The 21,434-nt window shown below is 45.7% G+C and overlaps 4 protein-coding genes across 5 annotated transcripts in view; 1 reads left to right on the forward strand and 3 right to left on the reverse strand.

Annotated features, from left to right (window-relative positions):
* Positions 1-93: 93 nt before the first annotated feature.
* On the reverse strand, positions 94-926 carry LOC118503820. Its single transcript, XM_036037520.1, has 2 exons — positions 391-926; positions 94-316 (listed from the first exon to the last, which is right to left on the reverse strand). Exons 1-2 carry the CDS (start codon positions 710-712, stop codon positions 186-188), a joined length of 453 nt encoding a protein of 150 aa, XP_035893413.1. The 5' UTR covers positions 713-926; the 3' UTR covers positions 94-185.
* A 170-nt stretch (positions 927-1,096) lies between these two features.
* Positions 1,097-1,498, reverse strand: LOC118503829. The gene is made up of 2 exons (XM_036037535.1): positions 1,389-1,498; positions 1,097-1,328 (listed from the first exon to the last, which is right to left on the reverse strand). The coding sequence occupies exons 1-2, from the start codon at positions 1,474-1,476 to the stop codon at positions 1,099-1,101; spliced, it is 318 nt and encodes a 105-aa protein (XP_035893428.1). The 5' UTR covers positions 1,477-1,498; the 3' UTR covers positions 1,097-1,098.
* Positions 1,499-1,516: 18 nt separating this feature from the next.
* LOC118503821 (centrosomal protein of 135 kDa) overlaps positions 1,517-21,434 on the reverse strand; it is a 31,094-nt gene continuing 11,176 nt past the window's right edge. Inside the window, exons 4-10 of the mRNA XM_036037522.1 lie at positions 19,912-21,212; positions 19,633-19,843; positions 19,437-19,552; positions 4,042-4,167; positions 3,403-3,556; positions 3,034-3,140; positions 1,517-2,319 (exon numbers count right to left, since the gene is read on the reverse strand). Of these exons, the coding sequence (XP_035893415.1) occupies positions 1,665-2,319; positions 3,034-3,140; positions 3,403-3,556; positions 4,042-4,167; positions 19,437-19,552; positions 19,633-19,843; positions 19,912-21,212 (2,670 nt within the window). The 3' untranslated portion in view covers positions 1,517-1,664. The remainder of the gene's footprint in view (positions 2,320-3,033; positions 3,141-3,402; positions 3,557-4,041; positions 4,168-19,436; positions 19,553-19,632; positions 19,844-19,911; positions 21,213-21,434) is intronic.
* On the forward strand, positions 4,963-19,417 carry LOC118503823. Of its 2 annotated transcripts, none has more exons than XM_036037524.1 (5): positions 4,963-5,957; positions 17,029-17,424; positions 17,495-17,654; positions 17,730-18,550; positions 18,826-19,417. In XM_036037524.1, the coding sequence occupies exons 2-5, from the start codon at positions 17,036-17,038 to the stop codon at positions 18,875-18,877; spliced, it is 1,422 nt and encodes a 473-aa protein (XP_035893417.1). In that variant the 5' UTR covers positions 4,963-5,957; positions 17,029-17,035; the 3' UTR covers positions 18,878-19,417. The 2 variants fall into 2 exon arrangements, with proteins under 2 accessions (XP_035893417.1, XP_035893418.1); XM_036037525.1 differs by lacking the exon at positions 4,963-5,957 and adding an exon at positions 7,916-8,009.

Consider the following 21,434-nt stretch of genomic DNA (forward strand, 5'->3'; position numbering starts at 1 on the left):
ATTAAGGACTGACTATTCAACTACGTGGTATCATTCAGTCTAGTAAGCCAGAAATGGCAAGGTCGTTACGCCAAGAAGAGAGAGAGAGAGAGACAACATTGCTTAACAAACCTTAAACACTTCTCAAATCATATGAAATATGTATAAAAATATAACCATCACAATAAAATCACAATTTTGCAACGCTATACAGGTTTGCTGCTTGGCGCCGGCATCTTCACTTGAAACCGTAGATGATAATTGTGTGTAGCTGTTGATTTTCCAACCGACGAGACATTGGATTTTTGCATCGGTACAACCATATCGTTAGATGATCCTTGAAATAAATTTCAAAAAAACCAAACCATACTATTCACATCACAATTAAACACTTGCAGTCAGTATAATTACCTTCACCAGGCACCGGCGGCTGGAGCAATATTTTTGCCCACGTGTTCACCGTTGTTTCGGCACCCGCCGGTGTGGTGGTTACGGACGTGTTACAATCGACCGTATTATTGGACACGGTCCCGAAACTTGCACCAACCGATGGTTGCTCATCAATTATCATTACCCTTCCAGCGGCAGCGCTGCCGTGCTGTGCTGGCGAAGGATTGGTAGGATGCAGCCGACCACTCTTGGCCACTGCCAACGGTACGGGTATGTCCTTCAGCACCAAACGTTCGCCGGTTTCGGTTTTATAGATGACTACCGTTGACCCGGTCCCATCCATTTGTCCCTTAACGATACCGGATGCACCGACCGTCCTCTTATCACCACCGTCCTCTTCCGCCTTCGCTCGCTTCACAGTGGTCGATAAAGTGGAGAAAAGTCGGAAATAATATTACAGACTATGTATATACGTCGATAGTAATTAATGGAAAACGATTAGCACCAGCAAATGGGTCACATTTCTCTTGCTCAAGCGAACCATTTGCAAAAACCATGCAACCGGGGAGCGTTGCAGCCTAGTTAAAGCAAAAAAACCATGCAACCGGGGAGCGTTGCAGCCTAGTTAAAGCAAGTTAAAGCGTTGCAGCCTTAAAATTGGAGCAACAAAAAAACCCTCGATCTTTGTGTCCTCCTCGTAGTCATCATTCTACACTGAAAAGCGGATTACTATACCTGATCGTTTACTTCGTACGACAAAGACGTATACGCTTCCGAGGCAATGGAATACGCGTCGAGCGAGGCAGACGACGTGCTTGAACCATGCTCACTGCAACCTTGACTTTGGTCAGTTTCGGAAGCTTTTAAGTCACGCGACTCATCTTCGGTTGCCTTCGGCTGCGGAACGGTACGTCTGTACTTCTCAATTTTCCAACCCACAGGAGCAACCATTTTCGGCTCTAGAATGAATAATGACATGAGTGTTGGGAGGACACCCGGAAAACTCCACCACCATTTACCAGACATTTGAACGCCTCTATCACGCGTCCGGTGTCCTGTTCGCATCCGCGCGGGTGTTTGCGTTGCCATCGTTTGTACGATCTTCATCGATTGACTTTCTTTCGCTTGACTTTTCCCCGCTACGGTCTTTTCTTTGGAAGGTGGTTCGCTTGCTTTATTCGCTGCCTCTAAGTACCGCCTAATTCTAGCGCCATGGGTTCATCAGTACGTTCGAGTTAGAAAAAATGGAATATAAAAGCTTATACTAAAACGCTTATCCCTCCTAGCGCGGAATGTTACATCGTCGAGTACCTGTTGCAGTCGTCCTCGTCATCTTGCTCGTCAGCTTCGCGCTCCGTCGACTCCCCAGCGCGGGACCGTATCTGTGCGAACCGTTCGTCCGTGATGCGGCGTCTCAGCTCTTGCAGCTGCACACTATACTCGCTGGCCAGTGCTTCACTGCGGCGTGCGGTTTCCTGCTCCTCGTTCAATCGCCTCCGCAACGTGTCCACCTCCGCACGAAGCTTTTCCGTTTCCTGCTGCTGATTGGCGAGCGCTATACGATGGTGCTCCACATCGGTTCGACTAGCGGCCAGCAGCTCCTGCAGCCCGTCAACCGTTGCCCGATCGCCGGTACGTGCAAGCGTCAGCTCTTTCTGCAACGTGCCCTTCTCGCGGGCCAGCTGCTCGCGGATGTTCGAGTGTTCCTCTAGCTCCGCCTGCAGTTTGTCCTTCTGCAGATCGAGCTTATTGCAGAGCTCCTTGGTGGCTTCCAAATCCATCGCGAGTGAATTGTTTTCCTCGCGCAGTGCATCCAGCTCCGATTGGGTAGCGGCCAGATTTGCCGACAGCTCCGTTATCTGATGCTCACACTCGCGTATGTTTTGCTCCCGCTCGTTCATCAGCTCCACCATCGTGGCGATCCGTTCTTCCGCTTCCTGCAGCAGTTTCCTTTACGAACCGGGGGGGGGGAAGTTCGAGCGAACCGAACCGGGGAATATAAATACTCTTCCAAAGTGTGGTTAACCATACAAAATACTGCTTTCTACACGACTCGTACCGTGCCGAGGTTAAAAATCTAATTATCTTCGATACATGCGTCTATACCTACGGTCCAAACACCAGACAACAGACAACCCAACATACCAACCGGTCCAAGTTGCATCCAGCAAATACCATTTAGAGTAGGGCAGCCAAAATAATGAAGGTCGAAAGTTAATTCTAGTTATTTTCCAATTTACGATACTCTCATGAATCCTTTGTCGTTTTTCGTTTTGCTCATCCTTTCGGGAGTGGTTGTCTATTTCCTAGTTTTTTTTTCTATCGCTGCAGTGAAAACTATCTAGCAGAAAGGTATATGGTTTGCAGAAATCTCGGTAGACCACACTACAAATAACTTCCTGAGGTGTTTGAAAATCGCAATCGACGCTTTGTAATTACTCTGTGTGCTGAGGATAATTATGTCCTTGGAAATAGAACACTGCGGGTTATTGAGGAGTGACAGTATACTAAGGGAGGCTACCATTATAGCAAAACAACACTTCAACAACTTCAAATAGTATTCAAACAAATGGTCTAAACCAGACAACCCATAATTCTAAATCTCCCCCTCTAGCTATATCTAACGCTTTAAATCTTAATCGTTACATCTTGCTAAGCACTTACCTTGCTTCACTGGTTTCTGCTTCGAGTGTATGATTGCTCGTCTCCAGCACATTAACACCTTCAGAAAGGGATCTGTAACGGTCGAGCATCTGCTCTCTTTCACGTTCCTGTGAATACAAAATTTTAAATTTCAAAAATATTAGCTTCAATATTTAAAATATCGCAAATCTTTCGAAGACTTTAGAGAGGCTTTACGAAATCTTCTAAACTAGCTCATCGGGTTCATCGCACGGCGACGCTCACAACGAGTTGTTGTTGCTTTCGCCATCTTTCTTATTCTACTTTCGCCCAAAAGATTTCCGCCTCAACTGCAACGTATGTGTCGCTATTTGCGTTCCTTCGCCTACGAGAACGTTAGAATTTAATTACCTTCTCCGACAGCAACTCTTCGGCACGCTGCATCTCCTGTACGTATTCGCGTAATTGCGTTTTCATCCGTTCCACTTCCTGCTGCGAATCCTTAAGTTGCCGCTTCGTTAGCGTCAGCTCGGCCAGCGCGTCCGTTAGCTCGTTCGACAGGCGTCTGATTATGGGAATGTGGCCCGGGTGGAATATGGAATCAAAATCGAGGAGCAAATGGAGTCTGTGTTAGGGGGGCTGTGTGGCATAAAGCATTTCATTGGGGATTTATTGTAGAAAGTGAGGAGATAACGAAACCATGAACAGCAAGAAGTATGAAGACAAAAGACCGGACATAATCTAGGTTATCTCAGAACCGACACACATCACATCCACATTATCGCCAGCAACTATATAAAAAGCAATAAAGAGCGGGACCTAAAGCTTCAATTGATTTCGCTACAAAGCAGCTAATGTTATAAATTGCATTTTTTTTTGCAGTAATCCTTTCGAAAATTGGGTTTCCTTCTTTTATGTAACTTTAACAATTAATTTAAAACTAAAATATCGATTAAACAAATAATTTTTTTATAAAACACAAAAATGGTGCAAATAGAAACACTTCAGACAAACGGTCGAAGCGTTACGCCTATTAGCGAAGACACTCACCCATTCTCTGTCGAAGCGTTATCGTTTTTGCGCTTCAACGTCGCCATCTGCTTTTTAAGCGTGTCGGTTTCGGTGGAAACGCTTCGCAGTGTGCTTTCCTTGTGGATGTTGTCCGAGCTAACGTTGCTGCGAAGAAACAAACAGTTGCAAAGGGATTAAAACACGTGTTCGTATTCAAATAAAGAAAATTGTTGAAAAATAAATCTATTAAATGAAAATCTGCTTTATAGTGTCAAGAAAACTTATATGAATTATCAAGTGTATTAAACAGGTTCTGAAAAAGGAAAAATAATTTCCAATACGCTCTTTTCCACGAGATTTGAATAAAACAGTTTATAGACTTACATTGTAAAAAAAAGAATACTTAATATACTTAACAAAGATTTGCTTGTAAACGTAATTAAAATATGAAATAAACAGTTAAAAATCTTTTCACCATTATTTAATGCATAATGCTCCTCTCTACTCTCCTAATGCTCGCCTTCTGCTACAATCTCAGCATAACAGTAAAAAAGGCTCCTGATCGTGTAGAAGCAGCAAGAACAAAATGCTAGAATTCCACTTTACTTTTACTCTCCATCATGTCTGTCGTGGGTCTTTCAATCATTTTCATAGCCTTTTTTTGCAGCTACTTTTTAATGGTTCATCTCCGCATCTTTCTCGTCTTGTGTCTGGTTGTCTGTCTAGACATCCTCCTTGAACATGAGAATTGTTCCATCTTTTCAACACCTCAGAATTGCTCATTTCATACACTCTCTCACCTACCAGCCATGCTGGCAATGGTTTCAGCATAAATTCCTTTTCTCTCTTTCTCATCGTCTGCTCGCTTTTGCACCGTCTTTCACAATAAGCCGCGCTCAGCGACGCTGGAACAAACTCCGAGAGCCGGTCCGAGGGATGACGTTTACAACCAGCCAAACAACAGCGCGGCGTGTGTCTGGTGTGGATGATCGTTTCGCAGCGCTAGACCACGATCTCAGTCTCGCTGTGTCTTGCGTCGGTAACGATCGTGTTTCGTGTTTGCTTCCTGCGGAGCACTTGAGTTGTCCGTGCTCAAGTGGTAAAGCAACGTACGTTTGTTCCCTCGGAGGTCATGCTGCGCAAACTCGGGCTAGAAATTCACAACCTACGTCGCAATCAAGCGTTGAGCAATTCGACAACCACCACAAGAAACAGAAAAGGATTTCGTGTAACGCTTCTGTAGAACAAAGAACAACATCGAGGCGCATTCTATCGAAACGCCTTACAAAACGGTTAGCAAGATCATGCGGTTATCCTTAAACAGGTTTTCCACACCTTCCACAGTGGAAGGGTAGAAGCAGCACGGCTCATCAGCGGTGGTGGTAGTGGTGGTGATTCCTCCTTTCGGATCAATACCCAAGGAATCATCGGTGCGGTGTTCGGTGTAAAGTCTAGCGTGGCCCGTCGTCGATCACATTGTGAGCGGTTGGTCTATGTGTACCGGTGTGTGTTTTTGTTCTTTCAAGATTCAACACCACCACTACCAGCATTGAATGTGTGTGTGTGTGTAGGTCGATCCTAACTGTCCGCGGAAGGCAACCGTAAACGTGCAGTGCTTAAGATTCCGTTTCATTCAACTTGCTGTGCGTGATCAACGGTGCTTCTTCTTGGTGGCTGAGCGTTAAGGTGATCGCAAGTGTTTGCGTTTAAAAATAGAAGTGACGGAAAAAGTGCCAATCATTCATATGGAGTAAACGAAGAAACATAAATCCTATGAATGGAAATTCCTGCTAAAAGAATTAGTTAACCCCGCCAACAGTGATATTGAAAGAGATTGTGATTAGATACTAAAAATCGTCAAGGAGTAACACTTCATCTAGCAAAGCCAACAAACCAACGCAGCGCAGTAGTGTGTCGGTGCTTCTTTTGCATGTTTAATGTGTTATAATAAATACGTAAGTTTACACCGGTTTGTTCTAAAAACCATCTTTTGAAGTTAATTTAAAAAAAATATTCTAAGAGGGTTCGTCGCTTTATTCTCTAGGCAAGTCTTTTGCTTATTTGTCCCACTAGTTGATGTTGAGGACCAACATTTGTGACAGATCAAATAAAAAATATCTACCAAAGGGTTCGTCGCCTTTGAGCTTTAAGTCTTTTGATTATTAGTGACGTTGGTGAATCTTCTCACATAAGTAAGAAATTATGACTCACAGCTCAGCAGTCATTCTGCACTTGCAAACAAGCGTGAGCTTTAAAACGAAGCATTGCCGGTTGCCAACTAATAAATAGCCAGACGTGTTCGCGTTATTGCTGGCCGCGTCATTCTAACACACCTCCGGAAACGAGCCATGGCTCTCGCACAAACAAACCAACGGTTCAAAGACCCAAAGAAGGGACTCATCAAACACAACGTCCACCGACAGACAGGCGACAGCAAATAATAAACCCCTTTTTTACGCCATCCATACTGCTGTACCTGTGCCGTACATGCAGCTCAAGCAAACGCTAGAACGGACGACTGTAATGTTCCACTTGACACTTCAAATTGTTCCTAATGGAGAGGAATTTCCAGTGAAGCGATAATGCCGGTCCGGTTTGGGATTGCCGCTGTCAGTAAAATCAGATGGAATTGATTAGCATACATTATCACCTCGCCTGTCCAGCGTGTGTTTCTTTCGCAACTCAATCACTGCTAAATGCTTTCGCTCTTGGAGACGATTTGTACTGTCCGGCAGGTGACAAAGTGCTACCATTAAAAAAGGGAAACATACTATAGAACTGTGTTTCTAACTCCTTCCATACCGTTTCGAAAAGAAATGAGAGTGATTAGAGACGTTTAAATGCTTCTACGATTGCAAACGATGAAAATAAAAGGATGCTCTCGATACACTTCTCACGTCACTTTCCAAATCGACATAATTACTTTCATCTGCCCATCGATACCTTTAGCTGATTCGTGTCAAAACCGATTAGCCACCATAAGCGTTCTGCACGAACTGCAGCCGAATGTACCAAACGAAACATTCGAAAATGAAACTCGAACACTTGCAAAATTGTTAAATGCAGCTTGTGCAAGCCATTTTCACTCTTCAGACACGTGCTTCGCGCAAGAAGCTGGGGATGCTCTTAACGATCGAACTATGTTCGAATCTTACGCCGCTGGTTTCGAGATTAAAATGATGAAAATTTTAAGACACACGCATTGAGAAAGCTTGAACGATTGTGCTGTGTTCGATGTGTGGGCTCCGTATGGAGGTACACGTGCGCTGGTATTGCATACATCTTCGAGCAATGCAACACTTGTTAATGAGATGCCCAACAAACTGAACAAAACAAACAACATTGCACCATCCTCAGCCACCTCAATCAACCTTCCTTCTTACCCCAACAAACGAGGGCGATCTTAGAAATTGTTCATTATGAAGAACGAGCCGGCTACCACATGCAATGCAGAAACGCGCCTCAAGAGAAAGAGCGCGAGCGCTTGGTGGTGTGCAAAACGAATTTAATTTCTATTTCACTTAGGCCGTGATCATCATCCAACACGCCACGCCAGAGAGTTGCCTGCTAATGATGCATGTGCGCGCGTTTCGTTTCATTTCATTTTCCTTTCGATGCAGAGAGTTAAATCGTCAAACCAAAAAGGGCCGATTGGTTAATACTAGTAGTACACTTGGAGCATTAATTGAATGGCTGTCGAATTGTTGGGCACATTAAACATGCCCATAAAACATAATGCAACCCGTGAACAGGCTGTTAAGAGAAGGAAAACGGAAGGGAATCGATCAACATTGTTCAAAGCATAACTTTAATTAAGTATGATTACTATGCTGCTTAAAATTATAGCAACAACATTTATAGCAGTGCAAGTGAAGCGTTTTTTGGGAATAAGTAAATCTACCGTATATCTCCGATAATTGAATACTTAACGTTTTCAGTAAGAAATGAAGTAATCTAAATTCGACCTAGAACCTCCTCAGCACTCGTCCAGCTCCTCAATATGCTCAGTAAGTCAGCAGCTTTATAGCAGATTAAAAATGTCGCTTTCATATTAGGTAAGTCTTAGTTGAGGACTCATTTCAAGTGAGCCACGACGGCATGAGATGGTTGATCGACCGTGAACCTCGTCCATGTCCTCGAGAATAAAACTTTCTCACTCAGCTTACTCATCACTCAAAGTAGTGTGGCAATAGTTCATCCTTTCGCCTTGAACTACTCATTCCAGAGGGGGGAAACCAACCGTCCAACTGTCCTTCAGGGTTTATTTACAATATCTTTTTTGAAAGCATGTTAGGTACAAGGACATATCGATAACATAAAAAAACACAAAATAGCTGCAACTCTAACCTTCATAATTTTAAGTTTCGTTTTGACGACACATTGGATGCAAATTGAGTGAAACTACCACACTTGAAGCCTAGTATACGACTAGTAAATATTGCATAAAACGGTATGTCACTTGAATGTCAGGTATAGGGGCGAAATGCCCTTGTACAAAGTATAAACGACCGTGGAAGTCACTTGACACGTAGAGTTTGTCATCACGAACTTTCTCGTAGATCTACTAGGCATAGAGACCTAATAACTAAACGTGAAAAAAAAACCTTAGTAAACACGTCAGGAAAGTGCAGTTATTGTTGCTGTGAAGGTGATTTCTTTTCCCCAATATCCAACCAACAAAACCCTCCGTTACGTTTATCCCTCACACCAAGGGCCTTGTTGAATGGCGTCCTCAGCTAGTGAAGAAGGCACACGACTTGCATGCATAATTACTATCACACATTCACTGTCATTGCCTCGCACGGCGTGGCGTGTAAGCAGTTAAGGTCATCAAATACACCGTCGTTCCGTCCTACAGCCCATCATGGATTTTCCTGGCGCAATTTCATCCCACCCAACTACCGATAGCGAGTATTAGCTCACAGAAATGTAATGTCGTTTTTCTATCAATATTCCTTTGCTCGGTAGCACTTCGTGCGCTAATCGCTGACGATCGATAGAAATTAAAGTCAACCTCCATAACCAAACGGATGTACGGATGAAGCAAAGAAAATGTATCTTCCGTTTTTTTTTTTCTATGGTTCGATTTTTCATTCGACCAAGCCAGACATTCCATTACAAACGCTTCTTCTTGCCCAAAATTTTCCCACTTTACTCTTTTCTCACCCTGCCTGATTTCGTAACGTCATTTTGCCGGCGAGCAAAAGCAAATTGTCTGACGTCGAAAATCGTTTTCGGAACGAGTCGATGATGGACGACGGTTCCGACCTGAGACGGTCTTACACCCGTGGCCTTACCGGCGGCCTTACAATATCCTCCTCAAAAACGAGTAAGAAAAAAAAAAGGAAATTGACCGATCTTCATCGAACCACAATGAAGTCTTGTGCTCGTACCGAGCTACAAAACCTCATCACTCATTGACAGGCGGATACGGCTTTATGCAATGCTGCAGCAGCCGTGGTGTTGCAAAAATGGAACCAACAACGGAAGAGACCAGCATCGCCAAATCAGGGTAACAAGAGACGGCCAGCAGGCACGAGACAAGACCGCAATAGATCATCGCAATTCGGAAGGAATTGAGTCTACCGAGACTCACCGAGTCTTGCTACTCGGGCTGATTGAAATAAGCAGCGCCTTTACAACGCCGTGTTTAAATCTCCTATAAACCATCCGCTTCAACCGATCTTAGGTATGATCTCCTTGCATTAGAAAGAAGACCACGCTCGTCACAGCTTGTCGTCTTTTCACTCTCCGTCTGCTAACTGTCTCACAGACAAAAACCGATCGAGTTATGAGTTCGTTTTCAACGAGAACCGGTTTTCGGTTACATTATATGCCCCGCTTCCTGCTCCGACGACCCGGTTTCCACTGGTACCCCAATGCTCGTGTCGACAATAGAGCATCATCAAGCATAGTTACAATTCGAATGTTTTGAACCGAAGAAATGTACCGTACCGAACCAAGAGAACGCAGAGAATGTCAGAGTGCAGCATGAAAGTCAACAAAGCCCCCAAATAGTGCAACGCTCAGTCGTGATCAAGTGATCATATTCCTCCTTCTTACGTATTCAAATGATGATCTTTCACTGTAAAGAATTTAAAATTTAAATTAAAATAGACTTTTATCGACACTGTAAGTATGTCAGTGAAAGAATCCGCTGCATAGAATCGATGCCCATTAGCATAAGAATCGATCGATCGATCGCTACCGACAATGCATGCCAACAACGCCCATTATCGTAAAGGGTTCGTCGCTTGCCCCATCCGGTGGTGCAGTCTTTCGTTTTGTTTAGCTCCTATCGGTGCAAATCCGCTGTGCACATGCACAAGATTTGCTGTTAATCGTACTGCACACACACACACACAAACACGTCGCATTTCCTTCTGCCCAATGCCCTTTCTCCAGCGATCGTCTCATGCTCACATTCGTGCTCACAATTTTTCTTGCGCGTCGGTTTGCGGCCGTTATGTAATTGCACAAAACTGGCAGGCAGTGTGTTTGTTCCCGGGAGGTCGATTGGCATATATATGTGCCACCGAAACGAAACTTGTTTTCGAAAGCCCCCTCAACAGCAGCGCGGATCACCGCTTTTGTGGACCGCTTTTCTTCCCCTTTCAGTGACATTTTACTCTTTCTCGCCTGCTTTGTCAATGCACTTTGCATGCAGTTTTTAAGTTGTTTCTGTGTTAGTTTTAAAAACAAACACCTTTAGAGCGATTCTCCTAACGCCCTTACCAGTGTGCTAACGTAATTTCCTAACACTTCATTACAGTTTCTTCTCCATGACTTTGATACGAAAGTCCAAACTACACCCAATGTTGCAAATTCCACCTACTCCCGTTTGCTTCCCGTCCGAAGGCACCGATTGGGCGAGTGCATATGAACGATGAAAGTCGCCTGTGAGGGTTTTGCCTAGGCTCAATCCAGACGTTAGCCCACTCCGGGAAATGGTTTTATGGGGTTGGCCTCATGGCTGTAGGAGGAAACTAGGTGAGCAACATCCCGCACGGCACACAGCTGGATGTGTAGAAACCAGTACGGATTATCATTGTATCCGCCGTGGTAAATTATCGATTACTGGAGGCTTAAGAGGCCTCCCTAACGGGGGGGAGTTAAATAATCGCTTGCCTATTGCTGCTAACCGCATCGCAGGTGGAAACAGGTATGAAATCAAATATGTACACAACTGTGCTTTTTCTCCTACTTGCTTGGTTTATACTTCCTCCGTGTGTGTTCCATTTTTCACCACACAAACAATTTTTTTTCATATTTTGATCGTTTGAGGGAATTTTCAAATTTATTGCCCAATAAGAGCTTTCACACAAGGCTGGCGATCCATTCGTGCCTTGAATTTGCTGTTTGACCTCCCTTCTACTGAGCTATGACCGAAGAGACTTTACCTCTTTAAATTATAAATGAAGAACTAAAGCGAACCGACAGACAAAATAACGAATCGCTTCCATGTTCTTCAAACAGGGACATGGGAAAAACATGGGACATTGAAGTAAAGAATAGTTCCTTCCGGCCGGCCATCATTTACACAGTGATGGTACCGAAGCTCCATGTACCTTCACTTTGTCTCATTTACTCCTCCGCTAATTCTATCCCACCCGCATCTACCCCTCCGCAACCCGTTTCCGTACAGGGTCATATTGCAAATTCAAATGAGACGCGGCTGCACGACTAAACGAGCAAACACAATTTCCCATCAGTCACTCGCGTGACATACCAATCCATTGCCAAGCCCATTGTCTAGCGCCGCTACAAGGGCCCCTGCAAAATGTCACAGGTTAGACACCGAGGGCCTACGAACGAACCGGAAAAAAAAGGAAAAGTGTTTTTCACCCTTCACGGCGAGACCGACAGACGATTACCTCATTTGCAGACGACAATTTGACATTCGCTTCGACAGTGTTACTGGCGTAAATCAAACAAAACGAAACGGAGACGAAACCACTACGAAACGATGCGGGAAGGAAGACAATCAATTCATCCGGAACGGTCCACGCGAAACACACCTACAACCACCATCGATTAAAGTGAGAGTTCTAACGTGACGCTACGGAATTGTTGTAATTGTGTAATTTCCATTGACACATACCAGGCGCCCAACTCGCGGGGAAAGTAGATACTGGAAGTTGATATAAATTTCACTCCGTTTCAAATAATGTTTGATTAATAATAACGAACACCAGAAACATCCACTTGCATAACCAAAAAGCCAACCCAGTTACAGTTGGTAAGGAAACGAAACAATAAGTGAAAAATCCGCAAACCAGAAAAACATCAGCAGGCAGCTGACCACCGGATCTAATATCGTGCTGGTCGGATGGATCTTACAGTACGTTCGCATGTCCACGCTCGTGTACATAATTTGCGGTTTTTAATAACGATTTTAAGCTTGTGACCACCGAGCGCGATATTAACGCTTGGCAGCCGAACGCCGAAAGCTGTTAGTGTTGGTTGATTGATGTGGTTTTGTTCGAACCGATCTACATTGCTTCCCGTGATAGCTGACATAGCTCTTCTTACGTTGGACAAGACTTTACAGTTTGGGTCCGCAATAATATCAGTGACGAATAGATGCCTGAGGACATCACAAGTTAGGGTAGAATTTCAAATTAAATGAACGATCTCCCTTGGTTGGTTTTGAATTGGATAGGGCTCATCCCTCCATAATATATTCTACTCCTCTCCAATTTTGTTTGTGTTTTGTTTATAGAGGCTTTATTAGGCGACTTGTTTATAGAGGCAGGACCGGAGTTCAAATCCCATCCAGACCGCCTCCCCGTACGTAGGGCTGACTACTTTACTACGGATAAAATCAAGTCACAGAAAGCCAAAAATGGCAGGCAAAAACCTCTCGAGGTTGTAGTGCAAATAAAGAAGAAAAATAGAAGCTTTAAGTCTTCAGACTTCCTCTTCTTATATTGTCTGGCGTGTCAGAGTGTAGAAGTTGAGGTTTTGAAGAATTGGAGTACGTCAAACAATCGATTACAAGGTGCTGGAATCAGATGATTACACCACCAGAATTGCAAAATGGAAAGATAGATTTCTCCATTAGGTATCCATTAGGAAGAAGACAAGATATGTCTTAGGGCTGATAGAGACTTTGATCACACTCATAACCATATTTTGCTTACAACTTTAAATTGAAAACAAAATTACTACAGAAGCATTAACAATTGTGAAACAACATTTCCACTACCAACTTCTCACGAAGCCATCGAAATTGTGTCACGATCGTCGTACAATAAATCTCATTAAAAGTCGCAGTGCCTCGAAACAGCTTTCCACGCCGACAGCATCAAAACCCGTAATTGTAGCATTAGCTAATTTGCATATTTTTTCTTTAATTGTTTCCACGCTTACAGTCCGCCGACTATGCCAGTGGTGGTGAAGCAGGTCTTGGAGGGGTGTCTTACTATTAACACAGAAATAACACAGAGGCTAATTTTATCGTCGTAACTCCGATCCACACCAAGGCCGTTTGCGATGTGAACCGACAGTCCGTTCTATTTCTTGTGCACTTTAAATGTAGGTAGTGGAGATTAACACACTCCAGTTGAGAAGTTCCATAATCAATACCGTTGGTCAAATTCAATGATGGACCATGTAAGGGGGAATCTTGGAAGCCGATCAATAATTGTGCTTTTTTAAAAGGCCCACCGCACGTGCCAACTCTACCAGATATTGTTTATTTCGGGAACGAGAAGAAAAACTAGCTCGAGCTAGCTCCAGATTTAGTTTAAAATCTCTCTGGAACAAACAAAGTCTTAACCACATTAACTTGGTTTCGTTTCCATCTCAGCTATAAAGAAGAAAAACTAATCTCTGCACAACTAAAGCCCCTTGCATCAGTAGCGACTAATCATCGCGGGAACATTTGCCACTACTCAGCTACCAGTAGCACCAAAATCGCATCACTCCGCAATGGCACACGGCCCCGACCATCTTTATCTGCCTGCGCAATGATGATGACAATAATTTCGAAATTAATAGCACCACCAACGAGCCGGCCGATTGCGCAACCTTTATCACCTCCTTTTCTCGCTCGCTTTACTACTGCCCCAACACGCCTCGACAGACCTCGGACAATTGGTGCCAAGATTTGTAGGTCATCATCTCGGGGCAGCCCCCTCATCGGGCAGCCGATCGGGTTGGAAATCGATGTATCATGGGATTGGGTTGTTTGGAAGATTCCTTGTTTTTGTGAGCGCTCTGCATGTCACACACGCCTGTCCGTGTGTCTAGCCGAATCCCGCAACATGTTACTTCACCCGGTTCACCGATCAGCAGCAGCAGCAGCAGCCACCATCGTCGATTGTTGTTTGGGTTGTGATCGACCACGGCGATCGTAAGTGTTGTCTTTCTTTACTGCGGGGCTATAAAAACATGCATAAAGCGGCGTTCGTTGTTAGATGCGCTGCCACTCAAAAAACCCCCCTCAAAGGTACTCGAACAAGATCGAACGATTTGATCTCTCCGGGCGCCCTATCCGTCCGGGCACGCCGAGATAGTCTATCGGTGGTGTAGTTTCCCTTTGCGGTTTAGAGTTATGTAACAATTGAAAAAAAAACACACACACAACAACGCCACCATATTCCCGAAGCTGGGAATAGAAAATCTTTCCCTGCCATGGAAGGTGTAACGATGGTCAACGCGTTGAACCTAAAGAAAACCTTCGCTTTCATACTGACGCCTTTGCTACGTACGTCCGTATGATTGAAACCCCATTAGTCTGCAATTACAACTTCCGGCATCGGGAAGCAGATTTCAATTTTTGGACTATACTTCTCGACGAAATACGCATAAACGCCATTGATAAGAGCCAAAGTAAAAAAAAAAAACAAGTCTTAACCCTACTAAACCGTTAGCAAACGCAATCCATCCTTTCTTTACGTCATCGCAGGGTGTTGCCACGCAGGCTGCAATCAACTTGTCACCATTCGAATTCAAAAATCATTATTAGTAGCTAACGGATCGTGTCAATGTTACCTCAGTTCCTGCGCTAACCATCGTCATTAAGCTCAGATGAGTACACCCTACACAAGGCTAGAGCCTTTCTTCGCACAAACAATGACAACGTTGTTAGTCCGTGTACAACAACGGAACGGTTAAAGACGTGCCACGGAACCATTACCGATCATCACACCGTCACAGCTGTCTAATCTGGTGTTTGCGATGCAGTTTGGATTTCCTTCTTTTTTGTCAAGTCGATCTAAAACAAATAGGAGAGTTGGATTAAAACATTTAAATACTAAAATTGCTATGCAAAAGTAAGACAATTATTAGCGCGATCCGTGATTTAAAAAAAACGCGTCCATCATTTATTTATGACTTCCTCCACGATCGTCCGGTTTCAGTCGATCGAACACCGAGACAAAACCTGCATGACCGGGTGAGTGACAGACAGTTTAACGGCTTCCGAACCGGTGGCCTTGAACATGTCGCTTTACTACCGGCAATAAACGATACGTTTGCCTCCACTTTCATCGACCAGCGAGTGGTTTCGTGAACCACTGAACACTCCAAAAGCTTCACCAAACTGCCGACGATACGTCACAGGCGCAGCATTGCATAATATCTGGAGCAGTAGATATGACAAGCGTACAAAATGCCACCACGCTGTACCAAGCGAGAGGGTTAAATCATTGCTGGGAAGCGGAGGATTTAACAACGGCAACCAAAATGAAAAACGCAAACGAATTCGCGATTACGCAGCATCCGTGCGAGGGGTGTGATTTTTCATTTTTGAGTGCATCTGGAACCCGCAACTAGGAAACGGGGGCGAATGGAACATGAAATGTAGGTCACCGAAATGGCACGGGCCAGTGTATTGAGCAATGGTTCACAACCCTGGCTTTCGGCACCAAAACATTCACTTTCACGCACGCGAGGCACACACAGAGGCAAAGCTTGCGGTCACTCATTAAAAACCGGTATTTAAAAGACTGCTGCTTGGGCTGGTGAACCAACAGCCTAACAAAAAATCAGATCAACAGATGTTTGCTTTGTGTGTGCCGGTGGTCAAGCCTTTTATGGATCGCTCCTGCCTGGCGGGACACCCATAACCGAACGCCGATAGCGGAGCGTCAAGATGCATGCTGAGCGCCACCCCTGCTGCTGCTGCTGCTGCTCGGATGGTCCCGAAGAGATGGAAATTTATTCATTATCACCCGGAACGGTCAATCGACCGCCGGGGCAATCATCAAAACATTAGCAGAAAATGAACATCCAAAAATCACCAAATAGATGCTGATGGCGAGCCGTCAAGCACGGTGAAACGTCTTATCTGCTTGGAGACATGCGAATTACAACCATCGGTTGGCGCTACTGGCTGATAGGCGTATGAAGTTTGCTTTGCAGATGTGGTGACTTTGTCCACCTTGTAACAATCGACTATCTACACGTGTTAATTAGTGTCTAGCAGAGATCTAACACCGCGAGCCTAAACACTACCAGAGTTTAGAGGTTCAAATTTCCATGACTATAGCGCACAAGCTAACCTGAGCCTCGTCCAATGCTTTAAAAATCAGTGGACTATTGGCATAAAGCTTCGGCTTAACATAATCTCATAAGAAAAGGTCGATCTGGGCATTAAATCACACGGTCTTGGTGACCGTCAGACATCTTTGATTCGGTAGAATATCATCGAGGGTGATTGCTGAACATCCTCAATCGTTTTCAAAGAAACAGAAGCCGATGAAGTCTCACTCCCAAAATTCGAGATACATTTTCACTTGGTGGACTTCATGTGGATTGGACTTGTCCAATATTTTACAAGCCTTCTTATTGGTATGCTCGTCGATCAAGACAATGCTATCTCGTGGATTAAGAAACTTTAAACACAATAGCGGTCATTCCGATGCCACGAACTATCTGGGTCTATTGAAAATTGTATGGGTGCATATCAGTATCTTGATCCCGAATTCGTCTAGTTGTATTCAGCGATAGAGTTCCTAGAGCCGCGGACACTCCTGCATGCATAGTAATTCAATTATCTCACATTCTCCCTCTCCACAGCACTGTGATGAGGCATGCATCCGTATGGATGTGTATCCTGCTGACATTCTACAACCTGCAAGCGACATCACTGGCGGCCATCGTACCACCGCCATGGAGCGATCCGAACAAAAACCCGTGCGCGGCGCAACCGGGCGGCTGGCAGCTGCTGTACTGGCCACCGCTCAAACGATGCTTTAAAATATTCCAGCTCGGTTATCCGTGTCCCGACACGATGGAGCTCAGCCCGGTTGGGGCCGGTTCGACGGGGCTCGGTTCGACGGCCGAATGCCGATGTCCGCCGGGAACTGCCCAGTCACCGCTAACCAAGAAATGCCACAAACTCTTCGAGCGGGGTCCGTGCGAGTTTGGCCAGTACTTTGCACCGATCGCCGACCCGGCCGGAAGGAGTGCCATGTAAGGACATTGCGCTTCGGCTTGCATTAAGTTTCTTCAACTTTGATCATCTCTGATGCAAATTTTTCAGACCAAAACAACGCTGGGGTGTCTGCAAATCGACGGAGATCTGTGACAGCGGTATGATCTACTGGCCACAGGACAACAAATGCTACCAGATACACACCAAAGGCCCTTGCCCCAAGGGAAAGCTCATCAGTTTAGATAACAACGGGATCGCACGGTGCAAGGTGAGAAGCTGTCCGCTTACAAACCCACCCTCCCTTTACGCTACTACAATAACCTATCGACACTCCACCCTACAGTGCGAAAACGAGGGCGACCTTAGCAACTACTTTCACGAGGACACCGAAACTTGCCATGAGTTCTTCACCAAAGGACCCTGCCTCGGTACGGGCGAACTGTTTCTTCCCTCGCGAAAGTGTGCCTGCCACGAGCGGCTACCGCACTACCACAACGAAACAAACCAGTGCTACGAGCTTGATACCATTGGACCCTGCCCGTTTGGGCATACGTTCATCGTGGCGGACAGCAAACGCCAAACGGATGGAGCTAGCGGCGGCATGAAAGCGGAATGTCGCTGCAAGGATGGATACGTCCAGTGGAAGGATGGCTACTGCTACAAGCTCTACACGCAAGGACCGTGCGAGTTCGGTTCGTTCGTCACGGACACCAACGTTTGCTCGATCAATCCGTGCGAAAAGGGACGGCTGTACTTCCCGCAGGAGAAAACATGCTACCGAATCGGTTCCCAGGGACCGTGCAGCTTGCATCAGGTGGTCATATTTGACTTTACCTCACGCCCATCGCTGGACGGCATCTCGTACAACGGTATGTGCGGGTGCTCGGGTGTGATCTCCAATCTCGACCAGTCCTGCACGGATGAAGCGGACCAGGTGCCGCAAAGTGCGTGTGACAGTACGCCCGACATGGTTGAGGTTAACCGGCAGTGCTACAAACTGTACACCCGCGGGCCATGCGGACCGGGCCAGTGGCTGGAACCGAAGAAGATACCGACCCGCATACGGTCGGCGGCTTGTGTGTGCCGGCCGGGCTACACACCGTACGACCAACCGCTCGCCAACGGAGTGATTGGCTGTCAGGCGCCCAGTGTTGGGATTGCGAGGTACTTAAACCAACGGCGTCATCTACACTCGCGAGCTCCTGGCAATCTTACCCTTCCTTTATCCTAACGGTCCAACCCTTTCGGCATCCCATTCCGCACCTTACAGCCTAACCGGAGACACGCACTGCCTAACTCCACACATCCTTCGTCTCGCTTGTAGATCAACGCAACGCTTATCTAGCTGTACAAACATGTGTCTAACATCTATTATCATCATCATTTTTTTGTCTGCTTCTATCTCTTCACATCTCTCGCCCAATCCATTCCATGGAAAGATGGTTCATGAGCTTGCTAGGCTTTGGAACATCCGACCCGGACGAATACTGAACATCAACCAGGAGACGGTACACGCAAACGCAACGAGCAGGCAGTCTCTCTATGTACGGCTTTTCCCATCTTCAGTCATACATACAGCACCAAGTCACGAACAGAACGCACGCATATGCACCAACTTAAGCCTTACATAGTTATACCAAATGCACATTTCCCACGACTCACTCGCCTTACAACACGTGCTTCACCACCATCTTTGAATTTCATCGCTTAAGATCGCTTCGAATTTGATCCAAACCAGTGTGCCATAGGACAACAAGATGGACAAATCGATTACCTTGGATCGTCTCTGTGTAAATCAAACAGAACATTGCGCAATAAATCAAAGGTAAAAATTGCAAAATTACTCTCATTTCATCAGTTTGTTGAGCAAGGCTAAAATTTCTTTTTCTTGAAACTACAATACATCCCCACACCTATTAAAGAAGGAAACAATGCGTAGAATAAGAGTAATCGTTTCTTAATTAGACTGAATAGTACGTAAGAAAGTGTGTAGAAAGACATATGGTACTTCAAATAAAGAATTAAATAAAAAATAATTGCGTGTACTCACTCAAGCTTCCGCTGCATCCTATCGATCGTAGCCTGAAGATCTTTCCGCTTCGCCTTCAGGTCGGACAGTTCCGCTTCGATCGCGTACAAACTTTCCGTCTTCTTGTCCAGGTCAACCTAAGAAAAGAACCGATGCGCGATGCGTACATTAAAGCGGTGGACTATTTTTTTCCGCCGCTGTTTCTGTTGGTTCCTACCAAAAGTTTGTCCTTCTCTCGTACAAGCGCTCCATTCGAAGCCTTCAGAACACTGATCTCGGCCTTCAGCTTGCCAACCTCCTGCTGAGCATCCTCGGCGTTGCTGCCGGCGTGCAGTAGCTTGCTCTCTGTCGTACCTAGCTGCGTTTCGGTGCAGAGTAGACGATTTTGATACTGCATTAGGGCAGTTTCGGCTTGCTCTTGCAGGATTCTGAAAGTACAAATAGTACAAATTATTAATCGACAACATGCTGCCGAATGCACACGGTTGGCACTTACTTCAGATGAGAGTAGGAAAGTTTCAGCTGACTGTAGCTCTCCTCCAGCTCCTTCACGCGGCTCTGCAGTTCCCGGTTTTCTTCCTTCAGCAGCTTCACATTCATCTTGCTGGCCGATAGCCCACCGTGCAGTTCACGCTTTTCCGCTTCCAGCTTCGCCATCTGTCCGGCGTACTCAGCCATCGCATTGTCGTGCTTGGTCTGCTCGCTCTGCTGACTGCGGGTGGACAGTTTTAGCTTCTCGCGCAAAGCATCCCGTTCCTGTTCCAGCTGCCGGATCTCACCCTTCGCCACATCCCGCTCCCGCTCGATCCGATGAATGGCCGCCTGCACGGAAAGCGACGATTGGACGGAACCGTTCGAATCTGCCGTCCTTAACCTTCCCGCCCCGGAACTGGCCGTTGTAGTGGGTCGAGGGTTTAGCTTTCGCTGCGTGTGAAGCTCACTCTTCAGGTCCGCCAGTTCGTGGTCCTTTTCTAAGCTTTCACGCTTCAGTTGCGTCACAACGCTACGCTGACGTTCCGCGTCCGAACTATACCGATCGCGCTCTTCCTTCACGTGCTGCAGTTTCTCCTCCAGTTCGGTACATCGATACTGTAAGGAGTGTAGCTCAGCCTGACTCTCGGCGCTGCTAGACTTTGCGTGACGCGGATGATGTTGTGTTTGTTCGAGCGCGGAATACTTTTGCTTAAGTCGGGTGTATTTCGATTTCACTTTTTCAAAGTCCGCCAGAAGCGACTGTTCGCGATCCTTCCAGTCGTTCAGTTGCTTGTAAAGCTGACGCTTTTCTTCCACCGCATGTTTTAACGCATTTTGCAGCGTAGGATCCGCGGCACAGGCAGCAGCAGCAACAGATGAGGATGAGCCAGAGGTAGAACCGGACAAGTGATGGACTTTGTTTGCACCGGAGCACAGCTCCACGAGTGATTCTAGTTCCCGCACGCGCAACTGCGATTGCTGTAGCTTAACCTGGAGATCGGAGTTTTTGCGATCGCGCTCAAGAATATTCAGGTTTGCTTCCGACTCTACCTTCAGGGCGACATTTTCAAATTTACGCAAATCCTCCTCAAGCTGTTGATTCTTTTCCGACACGCGGGTAAGCTTGCGAGCAGTGCGTTCGTGTGATTCCTGTAGCTGGTGCAGCTCTTGCTTCAGCGATAACTTTTCCTGCTGCAGCGTAGCAACGTCATGCCCAAGCTCGTTAACATCACGATAGCAACAATCTTTAGCCAGTGCCGCAGCTGGACGTCCCCCAGCAAACAGTGCCCCGAGTCGCTGAATTTCCCTGTCGCGGGAATTTACCTACAACAAAACATGGAATTATAGCATTAAATGACTCATGGAAAACAAATGGGATTTTTGAAAAACAACAATAACGCCTAACTTCTACAAAGTTGCCGATAGACAAATGCAAAAAAGAAGGGACCGTAAATATATTCAATTAATCTTGACGACGGCGTCCCGTCCCTGCAGCTCAAAACTGCAACTGCATTCTACAACCCACCATTAGACCAGATTCTTTCA

This window comes from Anopheles stephensi, chromosome 2 (genome assembly GCF_013141755.1).
Source record: "Anopheles stephensi strain Indian chromosome 2, UCI_ANSTEP_V1.0, whole genome shotgun sequence".
Taxonomy (NCBI): domain Eukaryota; kingdom Metazoa; phylum Arthropoda; class Insecta; order Diptera; family Culicidae; genus Anopheles; species Anopheles stephensi.

What these genes read in the sequence shown, in the direction of transcription:
- LOC118503823 (XM_036037524.1), top strand. Translation starts at nt 17,036, where the DNA reads ATGAGGCATGCATCCGTATGGATGTGTATCCTGCTGACATTCTACAAC. An exon ending in CCGGCCGGAAGGAGTGCCAT is followed by an intron (nt 17,425 to 17,494) that starts GTAAGGACATTG and finishes CAAATTTTTCAG; the next exon opens with ACCAAAACAACGCTGGGGTG. An exon ending in ACGGGATCGCACGGTGCAAG is followed by an intron (nt 17,655 to 17,729) that starts GTGAGAAGCTGT and finishes TCCACCCTACAG; the next exon opens with TGCGAAAACGAGGGCGACCT.
- LOC118503820 (XM_036037520.1), bottom strand. Translation starts at nt 712, where the DNA reads ATGGATGGGACCGGGTCAACGGTAGTCATCTATAAAACCGAAACCGGC. An exon ending in GCCGCCGGTGCCTGGTGAAG is followed by an intron (nt 317 to 390) that starts GTAATTATACTG and finishes ATTTATTTCAAG; the next exon opens with GATCATCTAACGATATGGTT.
- LOC118503829 (XM_036037535.1), bottom strand. Translation starts at nt 1,476, where the DNA reads ATGAAGATCGTACAAACGATGGCAACGCAAACACCCGCGCGGATGCGA. An exon ending in TAGAGGCGTTCAAATGTCTG is followed by an intron (nt 1,329 to 1,388) that starts GTAAATGGTGGT and finishes TATTCATTCTAG; the next exon opens with AGCCGAAAATGGTTGCTCCT.